This window comes from Strix uralensis, chromosome 5 (assembly GCF_047716275.1).
Source record: "Strix uralensis isolate ZFMK-TIS-50842 chromosome 5, bStrUra1, whole genome shotgun sequence".
Taxonomy (NCBI): Eukaryota; Metazoa; Chordata; class Aves; order Strigiformes; family Strigidae; genus Strix; species Strix uralensis.
The window spans coordinates 85,730,747-85,742,763 of NC_133976.1; the positions used below are offsets into that span (position 1 = coordinate 85,730,747).

The window sequence follows — 12,017 nt, forward strand, 5'->3', positions numbered from 1 at the left end:
AAAAGAAAAGAAAAAAAGCATGCAGCTCGTTTGTTTAATGGGATTTCAGTGAGCAAAGTGAACATCTAAATCAGATGTGTGCATTTTACTTAGTACTAGGACATGCACCTGCAAGAAGCGTTCTCAGGGATGCAGATGTCATGGATGGGGGTATGATATACTGTTCCCCAATGGTTTGGCACATCTTCACATTCAAGTCCACCACCTACTTTAAAATGCCTTTTAATTTCATTGTGAATGAAAGCGCAGGCATTCACCAGGGCCACGTAGGCTCAGAAGGAGGACAGAGGAAATCCTTTGATATTCAAAGTATTCAAGAATAAATAAAATAGAATTTGCTAAATTAACAATGACTTATGAATAGAAATGATAAGAGTTAGTTTCTCTGGAGGTCTGTGGTAGTAGTAAAACCGGTATCACAAAAGAATAAAAATTAAAAAGGGCCAACTTGCTCCTCCAAGACATTACAAGGTTGAAAGGGGCCATTAACATGGACTGCAAGCACAGACCATGCTGCCAAGCATTGTCATAATGAAACTAGCAAGTACACTAATCAAGGAGAGTATTTGCTTAACAAATAATCATGCAAAGTGGGTTGCTTTATTTGGGATTTTGTTCCTTGCTAACTCTCCCCCCTCTGCCCTGCCTGCCCTCTAAGCACCATGTGGTGGTTTGACCCCAGACCCAGTACACACGGCAAGCCAATTCAGGCTGAGCACAGGTAGAGGTGACTCTGTTGGCTTGGGTAGGTTGTCCTGCCATTAGCCCTCGTTTGAGGCCAGGAGGCCAGGCCAGGCCATCCACCACTGTGAGCCACGGCAGTGCCGCAGGATGGGAAACCTCTGGACAATCCTGGCATTGCTGATTTCCATTTCCCTCCCTCTGACTTGATGAGGTATTGAAGCTGAAGCCTCAGCTACTCCAGAGCCTCATGATTTTAAGACATTGGCTTCTAGACACACAGTCCATCCTTCCCAGACCATGATCAGCATCCCCTGGCGTAGGCTGGCTAGTTGCTGCTCCCTCTCCTCAGCCGAGCAGAAGTCCCGGGGAGCTGGGCACCCATCAGTGAGTTCAAGGGAAGTTCATCCCATTCTAGTCTTCCCCTATTCCATGTCCTGTCAGCAAGTCCGGGCTTCATTTAGTCCTAATCCATCCCAGCCGCACACATGGCTAGGAGGGCTTTTAGATTTCAACGTCTGGGTTTCAACGTTGCCGCATGACTTTCCCATTAAGGAGTCGGGGAGAAAGTCCAGCTCATCTGCTGGGAGGGGTCAGCCCTTTACTGGCCGCTCCCCGGCAGAGCGGGGCATGCCGTGTCTTGCCTTCTTTGGAAAGCCCATCCATCCTCAGGCGCAGCGGGGTGAAATAAGGACAGTTTGCTTTATCTTTAAATTTCCTTGTTTTCTTGGGCACCAGCCAGACCCTTTGTTTTTTGAATATAGTTGTTTGTGGTTTAATTTCCTTTGGGTTTATTTTTTTTAGTATTATTATACCAGCAAAAACTCAGCTTCTCACTGGAGTTGTATAAGAAGAGGGGCAAGATGGAGTGCAAAAGCTCGATGAAACTAAATGGTTTTCCCATGAGATCTTGCAAGGTTGTGCAGTAGATCTCACACAGCTACTGGGAAATTACCGTGTGTATATACACTACGGGACAACCTGTCCTTAATGGCATTAGTGGTCTAACTTGTACAAGCAAGAGCCAGAGGAAACAGGCTGCCATGGGGTCTTCACCTCCCTTGTTCTGCCAGACTCTGTCGAAGGCCCAGAACAGGGCATCATCCTGCGGACTGCCTGAGCTGCAGCCCTTGGACACGTCTAGGTGTGTTAATGCTTGCTTCTGATATTCTGTTGTGTCACTGATGGTGAGATCTTTCCTTGGGAAAGACCTTGCAAACAGATCATCAGAAATAAATCACGGGAACATTCAAGAAGCAACTCAGGCTGCCTTTTCCTAGGCGGCAGTGGAGGAAGCCTTGGCCACCTTGTCCCACCCTTGCACCATCATCTGCATTGTGCTAGCACAGCTGTTCATGGGACTGTGCAATGAACCAGGCCGGGGAACAGATCCTGCTGAAAAATAACCATTTTTATTTTCTGAATTCTCTTTCACTTGCATCAGTTTCCTCTACCCGTTTCCTGTGTAGCCACATAGACAGCTACACAGGCCCACAACGTGGCAAGCAGATATAAGTGCCCACAGGTGCAGGACTGGGGGGAAAGAGCTGCTGACGTTCGTTTATGAAGTTTAAATGCTGAATGTTAGCTTCAGCCTTGGAAAGGATCTGATTTTAAATTGCACCCAGTGGCAAACCTAATTAACAGGCAAATTTCATTATCAATTACACAAGAAAATCATCATGAAATAGCCATTTGCACATGTAAACGTATCAAAAATGCACATCAGCGGCGTAACTGTACAAGTGAGTTGTGTCCTGTTGAGCAGATAGTTCTGAAAAAGATTCAAGTGTGAGATGCAAAAGTCAACTCTGATTATCTCAAGGGAGACCAAACATAAGGACAAAAAAAAAAACCTCTGACAAACAGACCTCATTATAGCATTCCTCTCAGTCATTCTTTTAGTGTTTTACAAACTGATGGCCCTGCACCGCAGGCCTAGAGAAGGCAAAAACTCCCATGGATCTCAAAGAGAAATGTTATAGAAGTTCAGTTTACAAGAACCGTGCCAGAACAATATGAAAATCACTTTTCCCACCACTGAAATGCAGCCACCTCTAGCATGGGATCTGCCAGATTTTTAACAGCTCACAACTTGGGCCAGAAAGACATTTCCATTCCACAGCTGAGATTACTGTGCAAATAAGACATTATTATACAAAGAAGGAACACTATGCCCTCTACATCAGTACAGATGTGAAATAGAGAGGGAGCTCAGATCCTTCAGCTATGGGAGTAGAAGCTCCTCCAGTGACACTGGGTTGCCAACCATCACAATTATGTTGCCAACAGATTTAATTTCAAGTCTCAAGGTACTTGGTGGACTCAGGTTGGGATTGGGGGTGGGGGCTAGGGCACAAGCTCCTGAGGAGAAGTGATTGTGCAAGAATCTCAGCTTTCTTTCGAAATAAGAAGAACCTTCCTTGTCTGTATGATTGCAGAGAAAAGACTAAAAGTTCTGTGGCTCGAGTGCTCCAAAACCAGGTGGGGCTTTTTTGTTATGCTCCTGAAAAGCGAGCAAAAAAATATAAAACCCTCATGGTTTCAGAGACCTTAATGAAAATCTGTTAACCTTTGGGTTGCAAGCTGACTATTGTGGTTTCAGTGACAGTAAACTGTTTATTCTCTCCCAATACAGAGTTTTCATTGTCCCCCCTGCAATGGGTGACGGCTCAGCTTGCCCACCATCTTCATACAATCCCCCTCCTGTATAATGGCAAATGCCCATCACCCTGGTGTTTGGGCTTGGAAAAGTTTGTTCTCCATACTGAACCAAGGTCTTGCCACTGTGCAGCCCCTTTCTCGTAGGCCCACTCCTTCTAGGAAGGAAGCCAAGTTACATTTAGAGGTGTTAAGATTTGAATCCTGGGGGGAAACTTGAGAGCAGAAAAAGGTGCCAGCCTTTGTGGATGGACAGCATCTGGACAAAAAAAATTGCCAGGTATTGCTGAGAAAGAAAAAGCCTCAGTTTGGCAAGCCTGTCTGTCCTCTGGATGTCTGTGCCTCTAGCTAAATAAAGCTGTATTTCTGCACCCAGGGCAGCAAGTTCCCTTTGCCTTTGTTTCCAGTTAGTATCAAGCGGTTCCTGTGTTGGAGAGAGGTTCATGCCTCTGAGCTCTGAGGGTCCCATGGTCTTGCAGGAGACATGTTCCCATTCCTACCCTCCTGCTGACAAGGACTGGCTCTCCAAATCCCAGCTGCCTACACCTGAGTGGGCCAGTGGGGCTGCCAGGCAGTGACACAACAACCCCCCTGCTCACCCAGGGCTGATCTCTGCTCGCTCAGCCTTTGCCATCCCCTCCCTGGAGGTGGGAGCAGAGAATTTCCAGTTCTAGTGAAATAACACAGAGTCCCCCTGCTAAGATTTCACCGGCAAATAACTCCCATCTCCTTTTCTCCTTTCTTTGCTCCTCTCCTCTTCCTCTCCCTCTTTCCTCCTCAACTATCAGATGCTGCTGCTCCTTTTACTGGAAAGCAGCAAAGGAATAAAACGCCTGTGAGTTTCAGCAGGCAGCGTATCACGAATTGTCTGTCCCTAAAGATAAAAGCTCCCCTGGACTCATCCAGCGACCAGGCATTTTCTCATTCCACCCATGTGTCTCTGTGTGGGGATGTGCATAGGCAGAAGTCCTTCGGGAGCCCTAACCCCAAGTGCCGTTATCCTATTCGGTTAGTACAGAAGCCAGATTAATCTGCGTGTTCCTCACTGGAGCAACTTAAACTGCACGCAAGCCCACGAGATACCGAGAGTGTGTTTCGGTGGAAAAACACACATTTTCGAAGTCTCTCAGCCCAGCTACCTAGAAAATCCTGTGGCCACTGGGAGAGTTGCTCAGAGCACTGCAAAGTCATCATCCCCTTGCAGGAAATATGTTTTTTTTCTTGCTGGGGGAGGGGAAAAGGGGAAGTATGTGCTGTGGTCAGGATTAACCCTGCTTGCTCTGCCCGGGGCTCTGCTGGACTGCGGGCTGGCAGGTCCCTTGGGCTGTGCATGCACGGTGCCTCCCAGAGCCACCCGGGTCCCCTCCCGCTCCCCACAGCCCTCTCTCCCCGCGGTGGTGTGGCAGCAGGATGGATAACCCCAGTCTCAGAACCGCTGTCCTTTTTCAGGGAACGGGACGGCGTCTTCCCGAGCGATGCTGCATCCGTCCCAGCCAGCGTGGGCAGGCATGGCAGGGCACGGCTGCTCGCCTGGTGCTAGTGATTCGCTTTTAACCAAACCTGCCAAGTTTAACAGAGACGCTGCCCTGACGTAGATGCAATACCCACACCGTTTCCCTGCCTTGCAGTTTGGAAGAGGAAAGGCGTATTCAGAAAAGCCCAGATACTGCAGACCAAGATGAGCAGAGGCTGCTCGCAGTTACTCACTTTCTGTCCGTACGGTCTCGAGGTGCAAATACAAAGCAGGGGATTGCTCTGAGGCAAAAAGCACCCGACAGTATAGCACATATGACTTTGCAGCGTTGTTAGCACAGTTGAATTCCCCTCCACAGACAGTATCTTGTCCTGTAGTTAGGCTCACTGATGAGATAAATAGCTGAAAGTGAGTCTCTTCTCCCAATGTTTTCTTCCCCACGCTTCCCAGGTTTCTCTGTTTTAAAACAAAGCTTCAGATGAGTCAAAGTTAATATTTGCCCAGCACTTCATATAGTAGAAGTGCCCATATAAAGCACATAAGCATGATAATTCAAAGGCAGCACGCTCTTGCCTTGTTTGAACACTGTATAACTTCTCACTAGGAAGGTGGGAGAAGAAATGTGACAGCTTGGGATATTTCTTGATTTCCTAAGGATTTCTCCAGATTCCCTGACATTTTTAACCTCCTTTTTCACAAGCTATGTATCTATTTCATCCCTTCACATTCTATCTATCTTTTTTTCTCCTCCACTGACCCTTAAATATACCAGTTAACACTGGGTCAGTTGCAAAGCTATCGGGAAAGGTGGAAACTAGATGACTGACTCATTAATCGTCTCCATGGGGTTTAGCTGTACCCTGTGGAAAGCTGTTGCTTCTGCTTAGAAAGCTGGCAAGCGCAGACCCAGTTTCAGGTTTTCAGAGACGTTCAATTTCCTTCGGGAGGAAATAGCCAGTAGGAAACCAGGAGAGATGAGTCCTTGCTTGAATTTAATTATCGAGGAAACCATATTCCATCACTGGCATTCGGGAGGCTGTTTGTTTTTTTCTCATCTCCTCAATACTGACTAAGCCGTGCTTTGTGGGCAGCCTCCCCTCGTTGGATTTGTTTTCTTTTGGCAGTCCCGATCCTGCTGGCTGACTAGGGAGCCTGGGCCCCTTTATTTGTACTAAAACGGCAGAGGGGGGGAAAGGGAGGGGAGGGAATTTGCATCAATGGTAAATCATGATAAACCCTCCCTGATACTGCTTACTATTCTTGCTTTACGCATGTTGTCCTGCAAAATCTTGGCGGGGGGGGGGGGGGGGCGGGATGGATGACCAAACCCCAAAAAGCTGCCAGGCTCTGAAAAGCCCTGAGCAGACCAGGCTTTGCAAAGCCACCGTCCCTGAGACCTGCCTGCTGCTGCAGGTACCTACTAGAGATTTTAGCTTAATTCTAGGAGATGGCCAGGCAGCTCGGAGGAGCTGGCAGAGCTGCAAGCGCTGAACAACCCCCCAAAGTTTTTGTTGCAGGACTCGGTCATTTCAGTCTTAACTTTGAACCCATTCACCAGCGCTCAGTGCCCGGCAGAATCAGGCCTATCATTAAAAAAGCAATGTGTTTTGCCAGCATTTCATGGTCAGCGTATACAGAGAAAAAAAGGGAAATCCTGCAGTGGGGTGAGATGCAAAGGGAGGCTATTACCATAACATGTAGTAACGGGTTTTTTTGGGGATTTTGATTTTTGTTTTGAACATTGAAGAAATAGACTGAGAAAGCTGTTTACCACATGAAACAAAGCCGGACCGGGATATTTTCAGGCCACTAAACTTGGATTTCAGACAGCCAACTTGGATTGACATACTGGATGAGCTACAGCCGATTGGCATGGAGAAGTGAGCAAAATATGCATCTGTCCTGGTGCCAACTTAGGCTAGGCTGCCGTTTTGTTTGGTGTCTAGAGAGCTGGTTTTCGTAATTAAACCAGCCTTCAAACCCTTTTTAAATAAAGCTGAAGAAAAGAGGAACTGAAAGGGATTCCTCTCAAGCGTATGCACACTGCTCTAGCAACTCTTGCGCCGTTTTCTGTGCAGTCCCTGAAAATGTTTCCTTTTTTTTTATTTTTCTTTTTTTTCTTTTTTTTTTTTAATACTTCCCCAGTAATACACACACACCCCCCAGCATGCACCGACATGCAACACCACGGCAGGCCAGGGGCAGAGAGGAGCCGTTCCCCTGGGCTGAGCTGGGAAGAGGCAGCCATCCACTCTTCCCGGGGGGGCAGTTTCATCCCCAAAATTGCAGGGGCTCCCCCGAATTGTTTTGCAGAGTCAGCAGCAGGTCACTGTACCTGCACACAAAACCACCACAGCTCACCAGAGTACAAAATGCTCTGTTCTGTCCCAGGAAAGGGCTGGGGGGTGTGGGTGAGTGTCTTGTTTTGGATTTTTTCCCTTTATTTTTTGTTTGCCCCCCTCCGCCCAGTATCGGAACCTGCAGTGACTTTAATTATATTCACTTGGTGGAGTATGAATTGAATCCTAAATATTATTCTTGTTACAGAGAACACAGGTCTGGAGTGGGGAAGGATTAAGCTGCATTCAAAATTTTGTTGGGTAAATAAAAATGTCATTTTAAATTCTGAACAAAAGTGTGAAAACTGTAGCCAGTTGCGTTGTCAAACCAGGCAAATGAGAAAATGACATACAGATATATCTAAGTGCCATTAAGTGTTAAAAGCACAAGCAGAAAGGCAGGGCAAGTAACTTGAGCCTGTGACCATCGAGGTGAGTGGGAGTTTGGGCAGTCCCCCCCCCCAGCAGTCACCCCGAGGTGTCCCTGGACCCCTCTCCTACCTTGTAAGTGGCAAACGGCCAAGAGTTTTTGCCTCCTTAAAAAGTGCGGAAATCTAGTGTAATTGCACACTTTGTGATGCCATGTTGTTGGTTTAAGTCACAGATGCTTGGGATTCAGGCTTTTATTTGCCATTGTTGCTGAGCTGATTAAAAAAAATGTCAATTATGAACGGGACAGCAGAGTGGGGAGGGATCTCTTATTTTTATTAATTTTCTGTTAGTTTTCTTCTTGCTTAATGAAAACTTGAAACTAACTTTTTAATTCTTTAGAAAAGTGTTTGATAAAAATAAACACAGTTTGAGTAAAAGGCTTTAAAAAATCAAAGGCTGGAAATCTAGGGTGTTAACTGCACTTTGTTTTTAAAAGGAAAGTAGAAAATTCTGAATACCTTTTACATCACTAAAAACAAATCAGTAAGCAGTATAATTCAGTCAAAACCATTTACACAAAACTTTTTCAACCCTTCTCTTGTTTTAGTATTGCATATCCAGGGCTGGGTAATTTACCGTTCCAAATGACTAGCATACATGAAAAAATTTGTGCAGCAAAATAAAATCTCATTAAGTCCCTTGCAAAGATATTATTTGCATAGGAAATGGTTTTGTGAAAATCACTGGCTGAATTTCTCCGGGGTGTTGATTTCCCAGGAATTTGGTCACGAGGAATGCAGGTTGACTCACTGAGGATGAAATACAGTTAAAATTAGTTTTGAGGGTCAGCATTCACAGCAATCTGCAAAACTACATGCTCTGCTCTGGAAGCTGGAATTTGCTTCGTGCCATTTACAAAACTCCCTGCCATGCCTAACAGCAGTGACCACCGTGAACTGGCTTTCACACCAAGCAAAGTAACTTCCCAGCAAATCATCCCCCTTTACCTTACTCTCGTAAGGGCGGACATTTGAAAAGAGCTTGCCCCCTTGCTTTCATAAATTTTGCACCACCGCTTTCTCAGTACAGTGTAATTTTCCTGCTGGCGCGTTTCCACCTTGGGATTTTTTTTCGCTCCCTACTCACACAGATCTCCTGCCAAACTCCGGCTCCTATCTCAACAGCCTGGGCTTCCTACCGCTGCAGCAAAATGGCAGCACTCTTTGTGACAGCTGGCAGAAACATTTGCATTTAAGAGGACGACAGGGCAGCTATGGCGGAGGAGCTCTGCAAAAATAATAACTCGTCCAATTTTTGGCACCGCTTCAAGTTAAGTGTTGCCTATTGTCAGAGCTGAGCTTTTCTGAAATCTTCTCTCTTCTGAAGTGAGATGGACTGCAGCCTCACTGAGGACATCATTTCTATAGGAGCATGATCTTTAAGTGACAGGTTTTGAAGGTTGGGAACGCCAGTATTTTGTCTGGGACATATTTAGGGTGGGTGGGTTGTGCCAGGTGATGACTCAGAAGCCCAGCGTGCACAAAGCAGTCGTGGGGATGGATCCTTCTCGGAGGCTGGGAGCAGCCTTCCTGCGGGCTCACCCCGTGCAGTTGTGCTGGGATTTGCTCATGCCCAGCTAGAGCAGTGCAGAAACCCAAAGCCATCTAACATCAGCACCTCCAGCTCAGGAGGGATGAGGAGCAGGACTAAGGTCTGTGGGGAACAGACAGGAGGGCACGAGCGTGCTGCAGAGTTAACGCAGGTGTTACGGTTACTCCAGCAACTCTGCAAAGCCATGTGCAAGCATCAGCCTCCGTATGGTGTTTCATAACAGTCGTGTATTGCCAAGACAGCATTTATTTTGTGCTGCTGGAAACTGAGGTGCTCCCCTGATGACTTGTGGGAGGGTCGGAGGGAAGAGAGGGGGAGAGGGAGAGGTAGTGGGAAGGACCTGCAGCCTTTCTGGCTGGGGGATTATCAGCACTCAAGTGACCGCTTTGGTCACCTCAGAGAAGTAGACACGCTGCTAGCCTATGTGGAGGGCAAATATGGACCATAAATCGTCTCAGCTTGGACGGCAAGGCTGTGCATGAAGAGGGAGATGGCCTTACGGCATCCTCTGAGTTAAAGCTTAAACTGACAATAAGGAAGATTTGCCAAAATACCTGTGCTTGTCCTCCCAGAGACACTGTGTTTCTCACAGGCAGGAGCACTCTTCGGCAGGGAGCTCTCTCGAGCCCTTCTGCAGAGCCCTGGCCGTGGCTGATGGTTTCCCAGCCACAGCTTGACCTCATGACTGTCTAGGAGATCTGAAGCATTTGCAGCTGACCTTCCAAATGAAGGTTTAATTTAGAGCCAGAAGACTCCTTCCTGCTCTCGGCTTCTTTCCTTTGAATCCCCACTCAGTTTGAAACCCCAGCTCCCAGCCCAGCACACACGACTGCGAGTAAACCTGCGGGACATTTGCATTTTTCCCTGCCGCTGGGTGACTTGGCCACTGTGATGCTGTCCCTTGGCCACTGCTGCTCAATCAGCCTTTTGTCGTTGGCCTGGGGACAGCAGAGCAAGCAGGGCAGGGGATGGGAACAGAGAGAAGAAAAGAGAGAGGGAGGGAGAACCCACGTATCCAGTCATTGGTGCCACAGGAAAGCTGGCTTCCTTAGGGCCGCGCTTCCCAGAACCTCTGCTGCCATAAGCTCTGTTTAGCCCCACTCATACAGGCATAAACACAGTTTCACCACTATTTTCCTCAACAACTTGTCAGGGAATTTTTGGTAATTGCGTCTGAGTAGAAAAATACATTTCTACTCAAAGCGCTTACTAGGATAGCTTGAAATTTAGATTCATCCAGTGACACAGTTAATGTCATAGAGGCTTCAGTCATACAGTGTAGGGCTTTTTTCTCTGCATTTGTATTTGGCACAAGAAGGCCATGTCCCATGGTTTGAGCTCCTCTGCTTTACAGTGTTACAAATCAGAGATTATAATACTCGTGGATCCCTTCACAGCTAAGCCACAAATTATCTCTGCCACCGAATCTCTCATTGCTTCAAAGGATGATATTTCCCTACCTAAAAGAGTGTGAAAATAAACCATTGCGATGTGTTCATGGTGAGCGCAGTAGAAATTGATGGACTCACATACTTTTAAGAATTAGACATTAGTTTTTTTCCACAGGAAATATATTTATGCTCACTTTTTGTGCACACGGTGGGATGTGCAAATAGAAGCTTCTGTGTGCATAATAGCTGCCTGCATTGGGCATGCCACTAAGCATTTTGCTCACAGAAAGACCAGTTTATGCATAAAATAGCCCAGAGATAACACATTTCACATAGTAAGGACCATTTATGTTCCCTCAGCAGTCCTTTGGCTGGCATACTTGAAAATACCAGGCATCTCCGAATCAATAACACCTCTTGGCACTAAAAAGTCCCAAACCCAACCAAAACTCTTTTCTTTGATGATCAGTTGGACAACTATAAACTTGTGGGAAATGTTTTGATGTCTTGCCAGGAACAGATAGTTTTTCTTTACTGGCTGATCTCTTTGATATTGTATTGGGATCTCAAGAACTTTTTTTCTCTGGAGGGCTTAGAGAAAAATAGGTCTTGTTCTTGGACTCTCACAATATGTCCTGCAGGGATTAAAATAAAACTTGTTTATAATCTATTGCTTCCTGCATTGAAGGGGCTTGCAGAGTCTGCCAGAAAACACTGTACTTTGTTGCTGTTGCCACTGTGGTTTTTTTTACATAGTAATTTCACCTAAGGCCAGGCAGCAGAATCAATAACCATGGTTAATGGCAAATTATTGAGAGAGTTATCTCAGGATTAACTCGTTCCTGTATACAGGACTAGTTCTCATTATCAACATTTAAGATGTGCTGGTTGTTGACCAAAAGAGTATTTTGCTGCTCTGATTTTTTTTCATGAAGTTCTCACTTTTTCTATATGCACAAACCCCAAAAACTAGAACTACTCAGTTTTAGAAGTCTGAAGTAAATGAGCCGATGGCAGCAGACAGCAAACTTGTTTGCAGGCTCAACGGTCTGTTATCTGAAAGGATAACAGGAATAGTCCAAACCCATTAGATGAATCAGCAATATGAAATCAACTTTGCTAGAACCAGCAACAAAGAAGCAATTCACAACAGATCAGTGTGGATGTGCCCAGAGGCTTTGAACTTAAATAAATAATTGCAGCTGTAAAATAATTTTTTTTAATTAAAAATCCCCCACTTTTCCCAACACACCAGCATGTCCACCTTCATTTTTCCCTGTTCTGTGAATGAGTAGTCCTGGAATCAATTTTGGATGATGGGAACCATAACCCTTAAAATCCTTAAATGACTGCTCACATCTGTATGACTTCCCTTCACTTGAAAGGGCTAAAAATGCAAATGAATTAATTTGCAGGATGAGCTTGATGCAGAAAAATGTTGTTTACTTCATTATGTTTTGAACAAGTCCATGGTTACCCCCTGCTTTG

General features: G+C 45.9%; 2 protein-coding genes across 3 annotated transcripts in view; one reads left to right on the plus strand and one right to left on the minus strand.

The window, feature by feature from the left end:
• Positions 1–12,017, plus strand: part of LOC141944837 (potassium voltage-gated channel subfamily KQT member 1-like) — a 507,306-nt gene that overhangs the window by 474,247 nt on the left and 21,042 nt on the right. The gene's annotated exons all lie outside the window — the stretch shown is intronic.
• LOC141943699 (uncharacterized) overlaps positions 1–12,017 on the minus strand; it is a 54,133-nt gene that overhangs the window by 24,606 nt on the left and 17,510 nt on the right. Inside the window, exon 4 of the mRNA XM_074869350.1 lies at positions 5,050–5,272. Within this exon, the coding sequence (XP_074725451.1) occupies positions 5,050–5,272 (223 nt within the window). The remainder of the gene's footprint in view (positions 1–5,049; positions 5,273–12,017) is intronic.